Here is a 22,910-nt window from a genome sequence, read left to right on the forward strand (position 1 = left end):
GAATTAAATGCCAAATCTTTGAACGTTGCAGTAATACCTGTACTGCATAGGTAACCTATTTTTAACATTACTATAATGTTAAATGGGGGGGCTGTGTAGCTCAGTGAGTAAAGACCCTGACTATGACTATCCAGGGCGTGCTGAGTGACTCCAGCTAGATCACACAAATATATATATATATATATATATATATATATATATATATCACAGGTCTGTTGAATGCTTGATTCTGATTTGTTGACGGATGTTCTAAGCATGAGCGTCTCCAGGGCTGGACTACCGGGGCTTAAGCCACAAATGTTTTAATCATATTTTGTAGTGACGTCATAAACACCAGTGCTTGGGTATCAAGTTGATATGAAAACACATTACATTTTAAAGTTAGGGTAATATATAAATGAATGATTTGTCTTTCTATGGTATTGAAAACACCAAATACAGACTCAATTCAGTATTCATAAGCTATCTTTCCAGTTCTCATGTAGCCTATGTGTGCATGCAAGAAGAAAGTTTGAGGTTTGTGTGTCTTGGAAAATGTGTTGAGTTGGTCTGAGCTGAGCCCTGAATGTCCAATGATCCTAGTACCGCCCCTGGTTCTAAGGTGTAAACGTGTTTTTCCAAGTAAACGCACGGATATGAAGTAGTTCCAGTCTTAACCGCATGACCGTTCCATATCACTTTGCCAAATTATTTCAGTTATTTCAAAGCCCTACAGGATACCACAACAAAAGAATTAAAACAAAGACACTGGTTAAGTAAATCAGTGTCTATAATATCCTACATTTATTACAATTTTGGTTGATAAGCTCCCTCATCTCCCCACACTTGCACACGTTCTCACACACACACATTCTTCATATTTCTCATTTAGGTAAAAATTTAGTTGCTCAAGAATTTAATTGTAAATTACATAATAAAAAACACATTTTCGTGAGTAATATTTGTATCATGATATAAAAAGGGTAACTTGTATAGTAATAAATGAAAAACATGCATCAAATCACGTCAAGACAATACCAGTCCTTGATTCAAAATTATCTGATTTTCACAAAAAAAAAAAAAAAAAAAAAAAATCACCCCCAAAATCATGAGCAAACATTTTACTAATACAACGGCATATGAAAATATGAAAAGCATATGGAATTCTTATTCATAATAACAATCCCATTTTGAATAAAAGAATGAGAAAATGTGTGCAAAAAAAGCAATTTACTCACACAAACAAAAGTCAACATTTAAATGTGTATACACAATCAGAAATTAAATACATACTGTATATAAGATTAGTTTTATGTATGATACAGGGGCTTTTACAAATATTTTTGCATTTGTTACACAAGCTCTTTACTCATGCAGCATGGAGGGAACTCGGATACTTCTTTGACTCTTAACAGCTAAGTACAGATTATGGCTGTCAAGAGCCGAGTGAGATTGTGTCAAACAACCAAGTTACAAACAATTCTCACAATCCTGAAGAAACAAAAATACAAATATTTGCTGATACCCTTGAACAAGTAGTTAACTAGCACGAAGAGCATAAGCTGTTTTTTGGTATGATTAAGGTTATTTAATTAAATTTGTTGGAATTAAAATGGCTCAAAGTATTCTAGCCTTCCTCATTTTGTATCTGTATTTACACACTCAAGCTGGAAAATCTACTTTCACTCTAAACTCCAGCACGTTACTTTCAGCTTCATCAAGCTCTCTTTGTTTGTCGGTCGTAATAAAACATACAAAATAATTATTCATAAAACAGCAAACCTCACCCTGTAGTGATTAAAAATAAAATCCAGAAGTACTCATTTCTGACATGTAATTAAATAATAAAAATAATAAAACCCACATAAAAAAAGCTGTATAGTTCTGACTTAAGATGACAAGTTATCTCAGTCAAATATCTTTAAACCAGTAATTGAGCCCCTGCTTGTCATGGAGAGAGGCTGACTTTACTTAAACAACCTCTTGCAGTGTTTGACCAAATAAGTATCTCTAAGCACTAAGAACAGTTGCGTCTAATGACGACTGTCAGTGGATGGGGACCGGGACAGTGGGGGGCGCTGTGCTGGGGTCGGCGGTGATGCTGATTCAGCGCGTGACACACCCTTGGCTTCTTTGGGCCGCACAGGAGAAGTACTAGCTGAACGGGAGTGACTTCTGGAGCGGTTATGTGATTTGGGGCTGTGGGAGCGGGAACGGCTGCGAGAGCGTGATGGGGAGCGCCCTCGGGAACGAGAACGGGATGAGCTGTTTGAGCGCGAGCGAGTCCTGGATCTACAAGATAAGAGAAAGCAAGTAAGCATCCAGAAAATGCATCAATGCACTATTCACTCCAGGGCTGGTTACACAATGGCTATATTGCATGTAATGAGATTGTACTAAAGCAGTGTGTGTGTTAACATGCACAACAACACACTGATAACTATGAAAAATCAGCTGGTTTTAAAAATCAGACAACATGAAAACACAGTTTAAAGGAATATTCTGGGTTCAATACAAGTTAAGCTCAGTCAACAGCATTTGTGGCATCTACTTATACGTTTATATACCGCTTTCAGAATCTGTAAGATGTAAATGTTTTTTTTTTTTTAGTGCGGTCAAAGAGGAAGCTTTACAGATATTTAAATATATTCCAAATGGCAAATTAGTCTCTAATTATACTGATTAAATGTTAACATGCCCTTGGCTCTTAATCGTATTGCTTCCTCGAGCGTCCATGACTGCAGTGCATAAAAGGCAACCAAATAATTTACAGGACCTGGAGCTTTTAACAGGACAATCTGAAACTCATGCACAACTACCACAAAAGGCTACAAGTAGCGGTTAAAGCTAAAGGAAGCAACACATAGTATTAAGAACCAGGTGTATTTAAATTTTTAAACAAGACAATGTGTGTAATTTCAGATATTACTGTCTTGTGCAACAGATTAGAATTATGGGTTACATCAAACTGCTTCCTGCTTGTACTAAAGTACTAAATAAAATGCATTTTAATAATTTTTTGTTGTTGAGATTTTTATGATCACTACCAATTATTATTATTATTATTTTATTTTAATATTCCGGGTTAAAGTTGATCTTAACTGACAGTATTTGTAATATACATAATTAACATTATGCCACAAATGCTGTCGATTGAGCTTGTATTGAGCCCAGAATATTCCTTTAAAGGATATACATGTCCTTACACTTTGTCAGGTTATTAAGCATTGTCATCATGCTCATCATTAAAATCATGCACGTAAATATGCTCAGTGTTTCTTGACCCTGTTCCTGGAGACCCCCCCCATCAACAGTACGCATTTTGAACGTCACACTTGATCCAACTCATCAGCTCATTAGTAGAGACTTCATGACCTGAAGAGGGTGTGTCAGAAAAAGGAGACACCTAAAGCTATACTGTACTGTTGAGGGGGGCTCCAGAACCAGGGTTGGGAAACACTGCATTTTAGTTACAAGGTGTTAAGCACATCAGAATAACTTACTTCTTCCTGCCTGCCTCAACAAGCTTGATTTTCCTTCCATTGATCTCCTTCCCAGATAACTTCTCCAGGGCATTTTCTAGATCACTATGTGAAGCAAACTCAACCACACTGAAGAGTAGATAAAAAAAATATTTAGTAAAAGAGAGAAAAAAGCAGTGCGCAACATTAAACCAGACTGACAAAATCAATCCATAATTTTTATTTACTGTGTTACCAATAGCCATTTAGTTTGAAGCAACCAAATATCTTAGATGTGGATATATATATATATATATATATATATATATATATACACACACACACTCACCTAAAGGATTATTAGGAACACCTGTTCAATTTCTCATTAATGCAATTATCTAATCAACCAATCACATGGCAGTTGCTTCAATGCATTTAGGGGTGTGGTCCTGGTCAAGACAATCTCCTGAACTCCAAACTGAATGTCAGAATGGGAAAGGAAGGTGATTTAAGCAATTTTGAGCGTGGCATGGTTGTTGGTGCCAGACGGGCGGTCTGAGTATTTCACAATCTGCTCAGTTACTGGGATTTTCACGCACAACCATTTCTAGGGTTTACAAAGAATGGTGTGAAAAGGGAAAAACATCCAGTATGCGGCAGTCCTGTGGGCGAAAATGCCTTGTTGATGCTAGAGGTCAGAGGAGAATGGGCCGACTGATTCAAGCTGATAGAAGAGCAACTTTGCCTGAAATAACCACTCATTACTTCCGAGGTATGCAGCAAAGCACTTGTGAAGCCACAACACGCACAACCTTGAGGCGGATGGGCTACAACAGCAGAAGACCCCACCGGGTACCACTCATCTCCACTACAAATAGGAAAAAGAGGCTACAATTTGCAAGAGCTCACCAAAATTGGACAGTTGAAGACTGGAAAAATGTTGCCTGGTCTGATGAGTCTCGATTTCTGTTGAGACATTCAGATGGTAGAGTCAGAATTTGGCGTAAGCAGAATGAGAACATGGATCCATCATGCCTTGTTACCACTGTGCAGGCTGGTGGTGATTGTGTAATGGTGTGGGGGATGTTTTCTTGGCACACTTTAGGCCCCTTAGTGCCAATTGGGCATCGTTTAAATGCCACGGCCTACCTGAGCATTGTTTCTGACCATGTCCATCCCTTTATGGCCACCATGTACCCATCCTCTGATGGTTACTTCCAGCAGGATAATGCACCATGTCACAAAGCTCGAATCATTTCAAATTGGTTTCTTGAACATGACAATGAGTTCACTGTACTAAAATGGCCCCCACAGTCACCAGATCTCAACCCAATAGAGCATCTTTGGGATGTGGTGGAACGGGAGCTACGTGCCCTGGATGTGCATCCCACAAATCTCCATCAACTGCAAGATGCTATCCTATCAATATGGGCCAACATTTCTAAAGAATGCTTTCAGCACCTTGTTGAATCAATGCCACGTAGAATTAAGGCAGTTCTGAAGATGAAAGGGGTCAAACACAGTATTAGTATGGTGTTCCTAATAATCCTTTAGGTGAGTGTGTATATATATATATATATATATATATATATAGATATATATACACACACACACACACACACGTTTATATAATTCTGCAAGTTAAAGGGCAGTCACACTACAATTTGGGCACAAGAAATTACTTAAAGACACCACGCTCCAACTGACAGTATAAGATGTCTCACACAAAGGCTTCTGGTTTTAATAAAATCACAAATAGCAAATAAAACACTTCAAATTGTTAAAACAAACCATTCACATTCTCACAAGAATAAAAACATGTATTCTTTGTATTGAGAGAAAAGGCCAGTATGTGATGTTTCTATTGATCACGTGCCTTATCTGTATTAACAGGTTAGAGTTCCCCAAACTTATAAAAAAATGTCTTTGCATAAGCTTGCGTTTCCTTTGTTCAACTGGGGGGTAAATGGAGTGTGAAGTGTAGTGTGACCACACCTTAAAGGAATTAGCTATGTTTTGGGTTAATTACAAGCTAAGCTCAATTGACAGCATTTGTGGTATAATGTTGATCACCACCAAAATATTCTTTAAAAAAAAAAAAAAGCAAAAAGAGTTACAATGGAAGCAACTGGGGCAAACCATAAATGTGAAAATACTCACCGTTTCAAAAGAATAGCCACAAGACAAACAGTTAATGTCAGCACTATTGAAGTGTGATAAAAATTGCTTATTAACCTTTTCTCTGTTTAGGTACAGTATATTAAATTGTATAAATTAATTGCCATGACAATGCATCACTAGAAACTCTACAATCCTTGTAAAAAATGACAAAGAGTTTCACAGGTCAAAAAGAAAAAAAAAAGTAAATTTTTATCAAATTAGAAGCATCACATTCCTGCCTTTATATCAAAAATTGGCCCCATTGGCTTTCACTGCAAGTGCTTGGCTGTAACCTTGAAAGGACGAGTCATTTATTTATTTTTTGACAGCAATCAACATTATACCACAAATGCTGTCGACTGAGCTTAACTTGTCTTGAACCCAGAATATTCCTTTACAGGTTACTATTTGGTGGCAAATTAAAGAGTAAATAATTTAATGCATGAATTCATTTACATGTTAAAACACATGTAAACCTAATATTAGGACTGCACAAAAAAAAATAAAAGTCAGCTCACCCCTCATTAAGCTTTGGCCGATGGGCATCTGCAAAAGTAACCTCTCCGGCTTGTCTCATGAAATCCTTTAAATCCTACACACAGTTCACACCAGCACTTTGAGTTAGCAAATGCTTATACATGTTTTATTAAGTTCTGAATGAACTATCAAAGTTGGGGTCTGAGAACCTCTCTCAGCTCTTGTTCAGGCCCAGGTCCTTGTTGAATATGCCACATCAGTTGTACAAGTTAAAAAAATATCAACATTACATTCAAGGTAAAATACAACAATGGGGGGTGTATTTGTTTAAAGCAGAATGCTGGATTAGTAAATGGACATTTGGAGAACCATAAGTCTTACAAAAACTCTATTAAAGCTTTGTAAGGCTAGTTCTGGTTTCTAAAATGTAACTTAGATGCAACAAAGATTTCCGTGTCTCATAAGCCAAGTTTCATGTACTAGAATGAAAAGTGGTGGACATGTATCCAAGAAGAGAACATTTGGGACTAGAATAATTTACAATGCTTTGACCCCAGACTACACAAGCAGCTTGTTAAAAGGGCCCCACATTTAGATATTAGTCCTTTTACATTTATCTGTATTCACACTGCAAACACATTCTTACCAAAGTAACAAAACAGAAGTACTTTATATGTGGTAGAGCAAAGGGCTTCCCTCCACCGATCATACCCTATTTGTGCCCTCCCCCGAGGGCACTGAGAGTGAACAGGGAGGAATGAGATTAGACTAATACCTGGGAACGTACCCATCGGGATGGGGCCACTTGGTCTGTCCTAGACCATAACCTGGAGATTTTATCCTCATCCACGTGTGTGGAACCATCAGAGAGCAGAGTGGGCGAGTATACCGATTGAAGCCTCTCAAATTACCGAACCCCTCGATTGATAGAGTACGCCAGAGTTTCGCTCTGTTTCTCTCTCTCTTTCTCTCTCTCTCTTTCTGCCCCTCTCTCAGTTTCGATCTCTCTCTTTCACTCTCTGTCTCTCTCTCTCTCTTTCGGCTTGGCACCGTCACAAATTGTGCTTTGTAGCGGCAGCCAGTGCTTCTAGAGGGAGAGGGCATCACTCACAGAGAGCTCTCATGCGATCGGCGGAGGTCAACTAGGCGTGGTACACAATGGGATTGGCTTAAGCAGAGAGAGGGACCCTGTAGGTGTTAACTCCACCATTAGCGAGCTCTTCCATACGACACAACAGTCAGGCTGGCAAATAGAGGGGTGAACAATTGGTTAAAACAGAGCCAAAGAGATTTAACCTTACTCTTTCCTCTTCTAGCACAAATGGAAGTTTATTTTTAAAGACTGTGTAATGTGACCTTAAATTTGAAAGTATAATTCTTGGTGTGACCTTTTGCCACTGATTTACATTTAAATGGGTAGTATAGCTAATTAAAAAAAAACCAAAAAAAAAAAAAAAAAAACAACAAAATGTCTACATAGTCTAAAGCTCTATTAAGGCATCTTCATGTGCTGTCATCCGCAATGCTTGGGAATATAGCTCACTGTCTCACCAAAACTTGACAGGAAATCTTTGAAAACTCACCTGCCAGCTGACTCTTGATGACAAATTTTCCACAATGAGGCGATTCTCAGTACGCATTGGTGGGGGGTTCCTGAAGGGAAAATCAAGTTTTAACATAGAAAGAATTATTAACATAGAAAATAAGACTAAACTGATAAACAACCCTAATGGTGTGAACCTGCTATGCCTTTTGAGATTTATATATTCACTCAGGACAGATACAGTATACTGTAACTCAATGTTACCTTCGGCTGTCCTGGGAGCCACGAGCATACCGACCAGGGAAACGTCCTCCACTGACACCACGACCTCGGCCCCCACGCAGACGGACACGGGCATGTTCGATGGTCACCCTGCAAACAATACAAAAGAAACCTGATACATGTGTTTGCCCATCTACTGGTAAGTTGGCACATGAGCTCTGGCCTATGGGGCCCTGTTTACACCTGGTGTTAACATGCATCTCAAAAGTCATCTCCTATGACCAGTTGTGATCCAATTTTGAGGGGAGGGGCTCTGATTTTTTGACAACATACATCACATACTAAATCAGTGACCCTGTTTACAGCTGTTATAAAGATGCATTTCAGGTGATCCTTAGCACATATAGTACAGGTGTAAATTGGGTGCAAAATGTTTGTGATTGATCACCAAAACCACATATAGAGTTAGTCAAAAGCACATGTGACCATCGAATTTGGGGTAGATAGCAGTGAAGCACCACCTCCTTACATGTCAATCAACCGCTGCACTTTAACAAGTCTTTAAACTATGCCAGTTATGAGCGGCTTTAAAAGGAAATAACCGCCTGAATGAAAAATTGGAAAAAGCGACCAGGTGTAAACAGCAAAGTGTTGCTGACCACATGCGATCGGATCATCCAAGACTCATCTTAATACCAGGTGTAAATTGGGTCAATGTGTTAAAGCAACAACCTAAAAGGTGTAATACAAAAGTACAAAACGTTGGCAAACTGTTGCATCAAGGGCCCCATTTACATCTTACATTAACATGCAATTTCTGTGCTCCATCACTATCAGACTGCAATTGATCACATTATATGCCAGGTGTAAATGCACCAAAGACACATTGTGATCGGATCACAGAAACCAGATGTATATAAAGCACTTACAAAACGTACAGTTTTAGAAGAAATCAACCAACAAATGGCTTATTGAGACAGGAGAATATTTTATTATAGAAACATATATACACTCCAGTTGTAATATTTGTCATGGACATATATATATATGTGTGTGTGTGCCAGAAATGGGTGGGCTCCCAAGATTTCTTCCTCATCCAATAAAACATTGGCAAATTTCTCACCTTTGGCTTGCCACTATATCTCCTTAAAGCTTTTTAAAAATACTATGGGCGAAGCGCTACACAAATTCAACTTGAGGCTTGAATTTGATCTGCAATTATTAAAACATACCTCTCATTGCAGAGCTCTTTCCCATCAAGCTCATAGACAGCATCTTCTGCATCTCTGGGATCATCAAATTCCTGCAATGCAAAAATATTTTAACGTCTCCGGTATTACATCATATCGCACAGATGAATAATCAATAATAATCTAGTGAGAACCTAGTGAGCTTCCTACCAAGACAGCATTTTGGGGAATCACAAAAACGTTCATATGCCCTAAAATGCTGTCTAGGTAGGAAGCTCACTAGGTTTTGAGACACAATCGCTGTGCTCTTAATAATCGAGGATGGGTTAGCCATTGACCTCCATTCATTAAAAATGACAAGATTAGCAACATCATCTAAAAGGACCCATAATAAAAACATTTGTAATGCTTACAACGAATCCGAAGCCTCTTTTCAAGTCAATGTCTCTTATTCTTCCATACCCCTTGAAGAAACGCTCGACGTCTTTCTCCCGAGCAGAGGGGTTTAACCGACCGATGAAAATGCGAGAGCCGCTCATTCTCTTCAAAAACAAATACAAACAACCACATGTTTAAAAAAAAAAATGTAACGCAACTGCTTCAAATTACTCTGAATCTTTAAAACAACTGATGCATTTGTACGGCAATTGGCGCTCGAGGCCCTTTGAAAACCATGACCCACATCGAGCGCGAGTTAATTAACCTGTTAGCCGCTCCGCAAAACACACAGCCGTTTAAAAAATGACATTCCAATAAAAACTGAATTTAGTTAAAATGTAAAAATGAACTGTCTCACATACCCAAATCAAAATGTTCTCCGGTGAATATCTCGTGTGCCTGTGCAAGAAGCTTCCTTCTCACAAAATGGAGTCGGCCACTGTAATGTAAAGGAGACGCCCAGCGCTGGTCTGAGATCAGCTCAGAACACAAATACTGTGCTGCCGATGACACGCAGAACACTGCGTACGCACTAAAATAAACATTACATCTATACGTCTCAACTGACCTGCCATATTTGTCCTGACCTAAATCCATATACTTTCATATATAAATGTACCAATTTCTTTCCATAAGAGTGTATATATACATATATATATATATATAGAGAGAGAGAGAGAGAGAGAGAGAGAGAGAGAGAGAGAAATTGGTACGTTTATTCACCAAAGTGGCATTATGCAATGATTGACTGACGTGTTTTAAGAGAGAGCTGTTTCTTTTTTTGTTGCTGCCATTTTTGACCTAATATTGGCCTTAAGACATGCCAGTCTATTGCATACTGTGGCAACTCAAAAACAAACACAAAGACAAAGGTAAGCATCATTTACCGAACCAAATAACTTTTAGCTGTGTTTGATATAATGGTAAATGCTTTTCTAGTACCAAATTTAACATGAGTACTCAAGGATAAGGTGTTGGAGTGATGGCTGCTGGAAATGGGGCCTGTCTAGATGTTATCAAAAATGACTATGTCCTGACTATACTTTGTGAGCAGATGAATGCTATTTTGTTGATTTGAAGTACCAATTTCCTTCTGAAACAGCAACACCTGTAGATTATTCTAAATGTGTATATATATACCAACATATAATATAACATAATTATATATATATATATATATGTAATGGCCACCATATATACACACTAGTTTGGTTTAATTGACGTGTATACGTGTGTATTAAGATCCACCACTAGATGACGCTAACGTACATGATTATGCATAAGAACCCGTTATGGCACAACACAATATTAATTCACTTGAAGCATTAGTTCCCCCCACAACCCCCCATAATTTACTCACCCTCATGCCATATTTGAAGTGTATGACGTTTTTTCTTCTTCAGAACACAAATGAAGATTTTTAGAGGAATATCTCAGCTCTGTTGGTCCATACAATGCAAGTGAATGGTGACCAGATCTTTGAAGCTCCAAAATGCACAGAAAGGCAGTATAAAAGTAATACATAAGGATCCAGTGGTTAAATCTGTCTCTTTTTATGCAATGTGATAGGTGTGGGTGAGAAACAGATCAATATTTCAGTCCTTTTTTAATTTTTAATCTCCACTTCCACCTTCTTTTTTTTTTGGCGATTCACATTTGTTGCACATATCATCAGTTTCTTACTCACACCTATACTATCATATCTGGAGACATGGATTATTTTAAGGATGGAATTTTATGCATTACATTGCTGCTGTCTTCATGTGATTTTTGAAGATTCAAAGTTCTGGCCACCATTCACTTGAATTGTATTGACTTACAGAACTGAAATATTCCACTAAAATATTAACTTGTGTTCTGCAGAAGAAAGGAAGTCTTACACATCTCTGATGGCACGAAGGTGAGATAATTTGATGATGGAGAGTTCCACCTCTTTCCATGATTTTCCAGTTGTTCGTTGGATAACTGGATAAGGATGTTAAAAAAATGCATTTATTTAGATCAGACTCACACATAGGAATCCCATACTAAATTAATATTTTAGAGCCAAGTATAACTAAAAAACATACTTTCACTTTAGAAATGTACATGACATTTAAAAGAAATATTCTGGGTTCAAAACAAATTAAGCTCAGTCAACAGCATTTGTGGCATAATGTTGATTACCACAAACATTAATTTTGGACTCGCCCCTTCTCCTTTAAAAAAAGCTAAAGTAGTTTACATTGAGGGTTTAAAGGCAGAAATGTGAAGCTTATAATTTTATTAAAGCACTTACATTAACTCTTCTGTTACAACTTGTGTATTATTTGAGCTGTAAAGATCTTTAAATCATCATTTACATGGATTGCAGGGTTTACAGCTTTACATTGTCATGGCAATATAGGAGAATTTATACTCCTATAGCTTACATACAGCAAAGGTTAGTAAGCGATTTTATCACACTACAATAATGTTAATTATTTGTATTGTTTATGTCTTTAACGTTTACAGATTGGCCCCATTAACTTACATTGTAAGTGTCTCACTGTAACCTAGACTTTTGCTTATTTTTTAAAGAAAAGGCAGGACAAGTCAAAATACATTTTTAAGACAATTAAAACCGGAATATTCCTTGAAGAATGACCTAATTTTCATTAAATTTCCAGGCCTGGAAATCACAATCTGAAAATGTCCCGACATTACCAGGTTTTCCCATGACTGTGGGAATATAAGTAAAGCATTCATTTCAAAACCATAACATGATTGCACTTGTTAAACTCACCACAATAACACCATCTGTGCACTTCAAATGAAAGCTTTAATTAGAAATAGTTATATACACACTGTAGAATTAAATTAAACTTTATACAAATATTAAAATACTATTTTCACACCCACAGCAATGTACAGAGGGAAATCAAAAGAAGAGCAATGGGGGTGAGGGGCTGTGTGGATGAGTCAACTTAAATTACATTTGCAGAAAAACACTGTACAACAGTGTTTCACACACATCCTGGATATCCTTTTTTACTTGCGTTCTTTTTCTTTTTTAAACATAAAAACATCCTTTGAGTGAAAACTGGTAAAAGAAAAGAAATAAAAACTAAAAGGTTCATAATTTACGTTCACTGAATTGTTTCTGAGGAAGAGTGGACAATCTTAAAGTCACATCCTCCAACTGAGTAAAACCCTATATCTGCAACAATATTTATGCATAGAAAAAAAAGTAAGGCCATTAGAAAACTGAAGACAAATGACCATAAAGCCAGTGAAACAGAAGAAACAAGTGATTACAATGTGAGAAATGTTTGAAATGTACAAGTTAAGGCAGCAGTAATATTTTGCCTTCAGTTTGCATGACAAATGTCGATCAATTTACAAAAACCACGAAAATAAAATCAAGGATGTGCAGATAGGTAAACTGCCCTCTTTCTTTCGCTCTACAAAGTCAGACTAAACATTTCTTTTTTGATGCATGATGACAAACTTTTGAGGTGCGGCAATTTCCAGTGATGTAAAACACAAACCAAGGGAAATAAACTGAAATGTTTTTCAAATTTCCACTTGCCAAAAGAACACACTACGAATGAGAAAGGACATTTCCTAGAGCTGACTTGTACATTGGGACATTTAAAAGAATGTTCCGGTTTTAATACAAGTTTAGCTCAATCAAGCAAAAATCTGCTTTACAGCGAGGCACTTAATATGGAAGAGAACGGGGGCCAATTTTTGAACATTAAAATACTCACTGTTTCAAAATTATAGCCACAAGACCTAAACAATATGTGTGTATTAACATGATTTCAGTGTGATAAAATCACTTACTAACCTTTTGGCCACATTCACTTTCATTGCAAGTGCCTTACCGTTACCTCAATTTTTGTGGCAATCAATTTCATGCCACAAATGCTGTCGATTGAGCTTAACTTGTATTGAACCCGGAATATTCCTTTAACACAAGAACTTGCAAACTGTTTAAGAAAAATGAGGGTCTTCGTGGTTTACTGTACAGTGCATTAAAACAATGCACCACATTTTTTAAAATCTGACAGGGTTTCAAACTAATTCCCTTTGAAAGACCTGATAAACCAATCTTAATTACAAATGACTCTTTCCTAATGGTGCTGTAAGCGATTTCAGTGTTCTGAAGCTCTCGCGTGACTGAGGCGTTGAATTAGCCACACACCCTCATTACAAAACCCCGCCCTCCAAAGATAATTTTGAGACCAAAACAGAGCAAAAGAGAAGCATTGCTTGTTCCTGTGGCAGTCAAATTCAACAGTGGCACAATAGCGCCCTCATCTGACAAACATTATTAACCATAGCCTCAAAGATCTTCTTCAAATACAACACTATGAGAACAAGTAAAATGATTGACAGGTGAAAAGCGTCAGTTTGCTGTTAACAAAGTATACAGCTGTCACAGAGTCCGGTGAGATATCTCGGGACACTTATTTAATTGATATCTTTAAGGGAGTAGGAACATTTTTGCATACTTTTCCATGAAAAAAATCTCTTACAGCCCCTTTAATATTAATTAACTTAATAAACATAGCTCCTATTGTTGATAGTGATTCAGTCTTAAAATCATAGCCATGTATGGACTGGTTTGCAAAGCATTCATTATAGGAGGCAGGGGCAAATTTAATAACCCAAATATTACTAGCAAGTTGAAACTCATAAATTACAGCCCAGCAATGAACTTAGTCCACACCCAGAAAGTCCTTTTGGAAAAGAACATGCAGGTGAAAAAAAAAGAGAAAGTTTTCTGAATTTGTGCGTGCAACACATAAACATGAGAGAGATATACTTGTGAAACACGAGCTTGAACAATGCAATCACACTTTTAAAAGCAAGAAATAAATTATTTCTTTAGTCTTTCTCATTAGGAGAAGATTCTGCGGCATGACTTCACAGTTATTTTCATCTTTACTGATCTCAAAGTACATAGTGTATCTCGTTCACAAAGTATATCTCGTTCAATTTAGACATACAGACATGTAGACTAAGAACATCGATTCTAGTTAAATAACGTCTCAATTAGAAAATGGAAGTATTGAAAATGTTTCCTATTTAGGGATAAGAAGCCTAGATGATACTTCAGTCCTCTTCAAATTCACAATAGCCACAGTCACCACACACACACACACACACACACACACACACACACACACACACACACACACACACACACACACACACACACACACACACACACACACACGTCTTGGCAAACAAAAAGGCAAGCATGTATTTGAATACAGTACAATGTAATCCCCGTGTCTAGCAATCCCCGTGTCTCACGCTAGGGACAAGCCATTCAGTCAAGCGTTGAGATGGTGTATGCCGGTGCTGTGAAACATGCTTCAATTGTGTCCTGCTTCTGTGTATACACGTGTTTAAAAGAAACAGTAAAAAAAAGAAAAAGAAAAAGAAAAGAAATTGCACAGAACATGCACCATCAAAAAGAAAAGGGCCTGGTTTAGCAAATCCCTTCGCTAGAGGTCACAGTTATTGACAGAGCAGAGGTCCACAACCTTCTAAATGGTCGTTACATAATCTGAATGCATTAATTTGTAATTAGTGAATCCTTGCTGTGACAGGTAAGCCTGTGATTATTGGTGCACCTGTAAGTAAAGGTGTATTAAACATTTACGCATCCCTTTGAGGGTTCATCTGTTCAAGGGAAGATATCCTGTGAAGATAGCCACTGTACTCCAAGGGGTCACACAGCTTGCAGGGCCCAGGTGTGGGCAATTTTTTGGCAGAGGGACAGCTGATGGACATCGTATTTACTGCTGTTTTGAAGGGGTAGTGTTTGGTGAGAAGCTTTAGGGGTTACAGTCCTGGCCAGCAATGACAGAGAGAAGTGGTTTTATTGCTCAGAGATTTAGGCCTCCTTTAGCAATGGAATATCTGTAGAATAGAAATGAAGAAGGCATTTATATTAGGGTTATGCATGAAATATACTGGTTTGCTCATATGTTGATATACCTTTTGGAGATTCTGAAATTGCACTTTGTGTTTTATTTAGTACTGCACTCAAAGGAAGCAATTTCGCACACACACACACACACACACACACACACACACACACAAAATATAATCTATTGCATATTGCAAGTCATATATGAAATTACAAGAATTATCATGTTCAAAAGTTTATATACCTTAAGTCGATTATTCATATTTAAATGGAAAATATAATATTGCACAGTAGGAGAATAACATGAGAAATAACTTAATTATCAAATAATTTCAAAATACTTCCGTCTTGGCCATTTTTACATTTACACTGTTGCTTTTGGAACCCAGCCAACCGGAATAGCTATTATATTATACTATATTATATTACACAGCATTCTGGAATACTTGATTCTGATTGGTCAATGACGCCATCTAGCGGTCTGATATCTCTGAGTATCAACCGCACATCCACATATCAAACTGCTCATCCGGGTATTGAGAGTCATCTTTCTTGCGTCTCGGATAACTGTGTGATCTCTACAAGTAAGCCAATAAAATAATTTCAACTCAAATCAATGTTTTATGTCCCTTTATTAGTTTTGTAATAAGATTGCATGAGGAATCAGATGGTCATTGGATTTCTGCTGTTCAACTATTAATCACTTCTCACATAAATACATAATTTCAATGCAAATTCAATTTATTTCTATATTTGGTTAGAAGCCATATAATAAGCCAGATAATTTACTCTTGTCTGTAATAGTAAAATATTTCTGTCCTAAATTCTTTACTTTCAAACGTTATTTTAAGGCTTTCTATTTAAACCCACAAGCATTTATTTTGCAAGATTTGAAATTCTGTATGTATTTGAATGTTTTTTCATTCTTTCTGATTGAAGTGAGCGTCAATCTCTGTCACTGTGTATGAACCCAAAATGGCCACAAACATTCTCCATTACATGAATATTAAAATAAAGTGAAACTGGAGCACTTTGCACTCACTCACTATCAATAATCATGCTTATAACGCCACATGAGTTTGGCCAGAACCTCCACAGACGGTGTGTGCAGAGTGCTTCAGAAGGGGTAAATCTTCAGAAACTGCTCTGAGTGTGCGTAATCACGATTGGCCTACTTTTGTGAATAATTTGCTTGCAATATATTGTTTACACATTTTTAAACACTTAGTTTAAGTCAACAATTTTATGTTGTACTATGTGCTGTAACATGTTTTAATAAGTGGGCGATCCTTGTTGCACTCTGTTGTAGATATGCCAAAAAACATATGTTTATTTGGTTCTGTGCTACTTAAATCTGGATTTGCAAGTCTGGAGTTCACTTACCATCTCCATAGTCTTCTGCAGAGGTGACTGAAAGCAGACTGTGCTGATCGCTGCTCTCGCTGCTCTGCCTGCGGTGGAGAGGGGCAGCGGCACCAGGCTGCTCAGCAGCCCAGGAAGGAGAGGACGAGGAGGATGGAGAAGAGGAAGAGGGCATCTGGTGAACCAATACAGTCTCTGCATGACACGAGGATGCAGCAGTCGAGGTGGAGGGAAAACTGTAATTTGGCCGAGTCTGTTCCAGAGGTTCGCTCGAACCCTCAGACTGCGGGCCTTCCGACAGCACGATCTGAACACGGGACTCAGGAGGTGGCACAGAGTTGCCACTAGCACCATACACGGCCTCTTCATAAGAGGGCAGCGACACCTGAACACCCTCCACCATGATGGAGGTAGACTGTCCTGACACACCCTGCTCACGGCTGTTTTACACACAGGTAATGAACACAACAATCAAACCGGCTTACATCACAGTAGATTGAAAATGCAACTACAAATTACTGGAACAACAGTGCTGTAGGGAAGGAGCCATATTTGTTCATGTCCAATAGTTGGAATTAGGATTGATATAATCTCTCCATGCTACTAAAATTAGAACAGTTCCAACACTAAAAAGCAAACAAATGTCACATGAATCAGTACTGATTATTAAACACAGGTAATAAAAGGCCTTTGAACACCGAAAACCCATGTCTTTATTGGGGTTTCCAAAGACTACGTATATAGAACCATATTAAAGGAGTCTTATAATATCTGAAGTCCACTTATAATGTTAGCAATGTTTATTTGCATCAAGAACAGTTTTAATTTAGATTTTCATTACTATTTTCTGCTCCCTCTCTGATCCTTGCAGTTAAATAGGCAGTTTTTTTGCTGCTGTACCTTTAAGACTTCCATGTAAGTGCCCCATGTAAATTCACACACAAGTTGTGGGCTAGCTGTCTAGTCTAATATGGTTTGCTCTGCCCCACCCTTGAATAACAGCATCTTTGATAAGCCTGCATTACAGAGTGAGAAGTACGATTAAGTGTTGACGACGTAACAATGTGGCAGGTCATGTGTTCAATCAATTCATTTGTCTGGCGTCAGTAAACTGTAGAGTTCAGAACAAGCAAGTTATAGTATGAAACAGTGAAGTGAAATCTTTTATATCAAAAGATCAAGGAAAAAGTTATTTCTTGCCATTTGACCCTTATAAAACAACAATCAACATTATAGCCCCTGAAAAAGAAGCCGCTAAGCTCAGTAAGGCTAGAAACATACTGTAATTTATGCAAGTACGCAAGATGCAAGTGCTTGGCCAACGCATTACCAACGTGGTCCAGTTGAACATCCTTAATGTGCGTTTTTGCATTACTGAGGCGGTAACAAACCTTATTAATCAAGGGGGCGATAGTTACACCTTAAAAATTCTGTGCCATTAATCTTGATATCTTATCATTTAGATAAGTTGCAATAAATATACTGACCTTTGCTTGCTCAACATTATAATCTCCAAACTGTTGCTCCACCATGAAAGTAATTGCCATAAAAGAGGAAACTCACGGTAGAAGTGGACGGTTCACAATAATGTCCACAACAGTGCCCCTTGCGTCAACAAGGAGAACAAACGTATTTGCGTTCTGACACATTTTGGAATGCAACAATGCACAAAAATGAGCTTCCGTAGCTAGAAGCACCTCTGATTACATTAAGCTTGGGATCGAAGTCTTTTTCACATGTCAATAATCAGAACATTTTCCAGATGATTATAAACCTAAATCTGCATTTTTCCAGATATAAATAGGCTACTGATTGCACAATAGTTTTGGTTTCTACATCCATATTTCTCAATGCAACTGAGAAATAGTGTGAGCGGCAGGCACCGGACGTGTCTGGCGGATGACATGGTGTGTTCTATAATTAGATACATTTATTTTCTATCAATGTATGCACACTGCCGCTGCCGCCAGCTATGACTTTGAGATCTGGTAAAAATTCTGCATCGCCACGGAGTGCAATGCCTTAAAAAAACGTATCGAGAAAATAACGTGACGATCAATAATCAATGTACTGATATTTTGTGACATTCCTTGTTCACATAATTGCAGAGTAAGTTTTAGCCTTAAGGGGAAACAGTGTCTCACCGGCTGTGATGGAAGGACTTGAGTTTGGGCTGCAGCAAAACAAACAGCACCACCAGCAGCAAAATGAGGGCCACTGTGCTGGCGGTGGAGGCCACAATAGACAGTGCAGGCATGGGCAGAGTCGAGCGCTGGTCCTCCCCTGTAAGAGAAACACTTTGTTTATTTCACTGCAGTGTGAGAAGCCAAAGAACATTTCTAGAGGTATACAACTAGGTATAGGCAGAGGTTGCACTAAAAACATCTTTCTCCGTCACTCTCGACGGACTGAGTTGTAAAATTTCCATCATGGTTTATTTTTACCCGTCATTTTGTTTCAATTTTATAAGTACTAAATTCAGGCATGTAGCATCCATTATAATGGTGTATACGGTACATGACAGTGGATTGGCTTAAATAAATATTTTAAGTCCCCAAGCACAAGTCAGGTAAAACCAATGAGTCTTTGAATGAAAGTTCTAGCAATCAGCCTTGCTAACACAACATTTTTAAACTTCACCGGTTACATCTTACAGCTTTTAGAGGAAATAAATGTCTGATCGGAATATTTAAAAATGAGTATACAAACATGCACAATTTCAGTGAACTTTTTCGGTGTTCCTGATATCACAATAAATCATCACAGTTGAGAAGCACACACATCTGTAAAGCTCTAATGGAGGTACTCCTCTGAAATAACGGCAATTCTGCTCTTAACGCAATGTTTGCACTTAAATGAAATGTGATTGGCAGATAAAAAGCGCCACTTTTTTCAGGCTTTCATTTTGTTATTATACTTTTGTTTTTGCTCTGGCTTTATTAAAATAAAGTAACACACGACTCATTCAGTAACATACTAGCATGTTCACTTGTATGCAGTCATTAATTCAGAGACTCTCCTCAAAATCTGAACACAATTGGTCAAAAGACTACATGCATACAACAATGTATTAACGGTGATGCGCCTGTTAATAGACATCCTAATACTTCAAGGTAGTAAGGGCACACACGGGAGTGTGTGTGAGAGAGACAGTAAAGTCAAAACTGATGCACTAGGTTAAAATGTTTTTCTTATTTTTTTATCTGTCAAAATGACGGACAGCACTTCAAATTATTTGTCAATGTTTAAAAAAATCTGTGAATGTAAATGTTCAGTTAACGCAACCCCTGAGTAAAGGTGTAGCATATCAATAACAAAGGCAGAGCTTGAAGTGGGGTGGTACGCAGTACCTGCACTTCTATAATTTACTCTACAGAGTACCGGCAGTTTTTCTTGCATACAACCACTTCTCAGAATCTCCCGGTATGATGCAATGTCTTTATTTAATGTAAGCCATTGATTTGATGTGGACTCAGGCAAAAGCATCGGTGCTCGTCAAGCTATCCGTGGTCCAGTTCTGAAGGAACGTGCATGTTTAAGCTTGTCTGAACATAGTTCAGTTTCACACTTCTCCAAAACATGAACCAGCAACTTTTCGGTGAGCACATTTGATCTAGTCTTGTTCACTCAAATGTATTTATGCAAATTGCTTAGCTGCTGGGTGCAGTCAAAACTACAGACTTAAAATAAAAGCTGTTTCAGAAGTGATGTCAGCTCATATGCTTTTTTCACAAGAGGCAAAACGATGATGAAAATCGAACCGTCAAGGTAGAAAAATTTGCTTTTGTTCTCCATTCTTTTCTGTTGTCACTGAACTTGCCTATGCATGTATCCTGACAGTGTTTGGTTCTACATCATTCTCAATCCAGAAATCAATTCAGTTTGTTCACAGTTTCTACTTATTATTATCTGCACAAGTATCTGGCTCCTGTGTGCAAATTAACGTGTGCAGGATAAGGAAGGCAAATTTTTCCCACATTGAATGGGAGGATAATAAAAATGAAAAAAGGAAAAACGGACATAATGCTCTTTTTGAGGTTTAGGATACTTTTATGTTGTGTAAAAAGACAGTTCTAAATTAGATTGCCATTGTTCTCTAATGTGTGTTGACACTGACAAAGATACAGACTTTAGCAGATCGAAATATTCTTTCTCAGTTTTCATAAACAATAACCCTACCTTTTTACGTTTTTATTTTCAAAGTAAAGCTAATAAAAACCTATTTGTTAGTTGAGGATGTAACATCATATTTGTTCTTCAGACAGATCTTAAGAAGGAATTTAAGGCTAGACCTTAAAAATGTTATTTAAATGCCTATTTTAACATAATTAAATACTATTTTAATGTAAATAAACACAGTATTAACGGTTTATTTATTTTTGTTAGTTACAATAAAATTGTTAGGTAAGATAAATACAGATAAGAAAGTTTGGCCCAGGTTCAGTTTATAAATCCCCCAAATTATTTACTTATTTCTAAATAAACATATGTTGTGAACAAAGTCTCAGAGTGTCTTAAGTTTATGTTTTTGTTATTCCATTTCAAGCACTGATTAAAGGTAATATGAAAACAAAACCAAACAATAAGATCTAAACAAATTAAAAGCAGGATTTTCAGTATGGCTCAAGGTCCTGCTGTTGTGTGACGTACCTTGTACAGGGTGACAGCTGATCTGTATAGCTGACTTCCACTCTCCGCTCTCACAGGTTCTGAATTGGTAGCCTCCTTTCAGAATGTAACCCTCATCACAGAAGTACTCGATCACTGTACCCTGGGTTAGTCTATGGCAGGGCGAGGGGTGGCAGTTATATCCTCCATTCTCTGGCTCATTTGGTGGTTGACAAACTGTTGAGGAAAAAAAGTTGTTTTGTCAAACAGTGCATTGATACAGCTAAGAAGAGAGTGGTGGTAAGATATTAATAGTGAACTTGGTTAAACTGAATTGCAGGTGCTTAGTGAATAAGATGCAGGTGTTTGTGCCGAGATACCACACAAATTTATTCTTAATCATCCTGGCACAAAAATACTGATAAGGAAATGCATTCCAAAAAAGAAAGCAGGATTGAATAGAAACATACCATCATTTTTGACACACCGAGGCGGCTCAGGAGACCAGTGGCTTGAGACAGTGCAGGTGATAATACTGTAGCCATCCAGCATGTATCCTGGATCACAACTGTACTGCAGAAGTGTACCCACAGAGAAAGAGCCACGGTTGGTTTCTGTTAGGTTCCCATGGCCATGAGGTACAACTGAAGGTCTGGGACAGCCTACAGGGGCAGGAAGTGCAGGACAATTAGTCTTGCAAGTTAGACCCTCAAGTTATGGCATCAGTCTGACAGATATATTTAATAAAAGATAAGACACTGACTGAAAGATTAGAAAAAAACTCACTGTTCATTTAAAAAATTGAATCCACAAATTCAACCTTGAGAAAAAACTAAAGCCTCGGAATTTGGAACTGACTCAAAGCCATTTGATTAAAACACATACACTATTCATCTAATTAACAGGTTCCGCATGACCACGCAATTCCAGTGAACAAATCTTAATGCTACGACATACAATTACATTTTAGAGAACTGTGCTGTCAACTTTGTGGTAACAGTTTGGGAGGATCCTTTTCTGTTCCAGCATGGCAATGCCCCTGTGCACAAAGCGAGATCCATAAAAAATGGTTTACTTTTTAGTCTAGGGTGCAAGAACTTGACTGGCCAACACAAAGTCCAGACTTGAACCTCATTGTACACATTTGGGATGAATTGGAATGCAGACTGCAAGCCAGGCTCCATCACCCAATAATCAGTGCTTGACCTCACAGTCCCCTGGTGCCATGTTCCAACATCTAGGGGGAAGCCTTCCAAGAAGCATGGAAGCTGTCGCATAGGATAAACTCCCAATTAATGCCAATGGTTTTAAAATGAAATGCTCAACAAGCACATATGGGTGTGGTGTTTGGGTTTCCACATACCTTTATGGCATGAAGCAAATGCTCCCCCTGCCCCAAAAAGAACCCTGCACTCGCACAAATATAAAAACAAATATTTTGTGTGTGAGTTTTTCCCCATCTGCCCCCTGAGCTACAGCTTCATTCACACAATAGACCACTCAAAACATGTAAACATGTCAATCCCCTCATTACATTTATCCAGCAGAATGAAAAATGGACA

The 22,910-nt window shown here is 37.9% G+C and overlaps 2 protein-coding genes across 5 annotated transcripts in view; both read right to left on the reverse strand.

The window, feature by feature from the left end:
- Nucleotides 1-780: 780 nt before the first annotated feature.
- LOC127624297 (serine/arginine-rich splicing factor 5-like) lies at nucleotides 781-10,002 on the reverse strand. 4 transcript variants are annotated; one of them, XM_052099062.1, is made up of 8 exons: nucleotides 9,833-9,968; nucleotides 9,446-9,574; nucleotides 9,075-9,145; nucleotides 7,885-7,992; nucleotides 7,661-7,730; nucleotides 6,119-6,192; nucleotides 3,483-3,590; nucleotides 781-2,271 (listed from the first exon to the last, which is right to left on the reverse strand). In XM_052099062.1, the coding sequence occupies exons 2-8, from the start codon at nucleotides 9,569-9,571 to the stop codon at nucleotides 2,013-2,015; spliced, it is 816 nt and encodes a 271-aa protein (XP_051955022.1). In that variant the 5' UTR covers nucleotides 9,572-9,574; nucleotides 9,833-9,968; the 3' UTR covers nucleotides 781-2,012. The 4 variants fall into 4 exon arrangements, 2 of the variants coding, with proteins under 2 accessions (XP_051955022.1, XP_051955023.1); XR_007968143.1 differs by lacking the exon at nucleotides 781-2,271 and adding an exon at nucleotides 6,853-7,320 and having other exon boundaries at nucleotides 3,520-3,590; nucleotides 9,833-10,002; XR_007968144.1 differs by lacking the exons at nucleotides 781-2,271; nucleotides 3,483-3,590 and adding an exon at nucleotides 6,865-7,320 and having other exon boundaries at nucleotides 9,833-10,002.
- A 1,703-nt stretch (nucleotides 10,003-11,705) lies between these two features.
- The window catches only part of LOC127624055 (sushi domain-containing protein 6-like), a 47,666-nt gene continuing 36,461 nt past the window's right edge, over nucleotides 11,706-22,910 (reverse strand). The window contains exons 3-7 of the mRNA XM_052098676.1: nucleotides 21,819-22,010; nucleotides 21,391-21,585; nucleotides 18,885-19,023; nucleotides 16,762-17,180; nucleotides 11,706-15,368 (exon numbers count right to left, since the gene is read on the reverse strand). Coding sequence (XP_051954636.1) covers nucleotides 15,343-15,368; nucleotides 16,762-17,180; nucleotides 18,885-19,023; nucleotides 21,391-21,585; nucleotides 21,819-22,010 — 971 coding nt within the window. The 3' untranslated portion in view covers nucleotides 11,706-15,342. The remainder of the gene's footprint in view (nucleotides 15,369-16,761; nucleotides 17,181-18,884; nucleotides 19,024-21,390; nucleotides 21,586-21,818; nucleotides 22,011-22,910) is intronic.

The sequence above is a fragment of the Xyrauchen texanus genome, chromosome 30, assembly GCF_025860055.1.
Source record: "Xyrauchen texanus isolate HMW12.3.18 chromosome 30, RBS_HiC_50CHRs, whole genome shotgun sequence".
NCBI classification, from domain to species: domain Eukaryota; kingdom Metazoa; phylum Chordata; class Actinopteri; order Cypriniformes; family Catostomidae; genus Xyrauchen; species Xyrauchen texanus.

Excerpts from the sequence above, each read along its gene's own strand:
- LOC127624297 (XM_052099062.1), bottom strand. The coding sequence starts at position 9,571 with ATGAGCGGCTCTCGCATTTTCATCGGTCGGTTAAACCCCTCTGCTCGG. Across the intron at positions 7,731-7,884 it reads GGCTCCCAGGACAGCCGAAG|GAACCCCCCACCAATGCGTA; the intron begins GTAACATTGAGT and ends TTTTCCCTTCAG. Across the intron at positions 6,193-7,660 it reads CATCAAGAGTCAGCTGGCAG|GATTTAAAGGATTTCATGAG; the intron begins GTGAGTTTTCAA and ends AACTGTGTGTAG.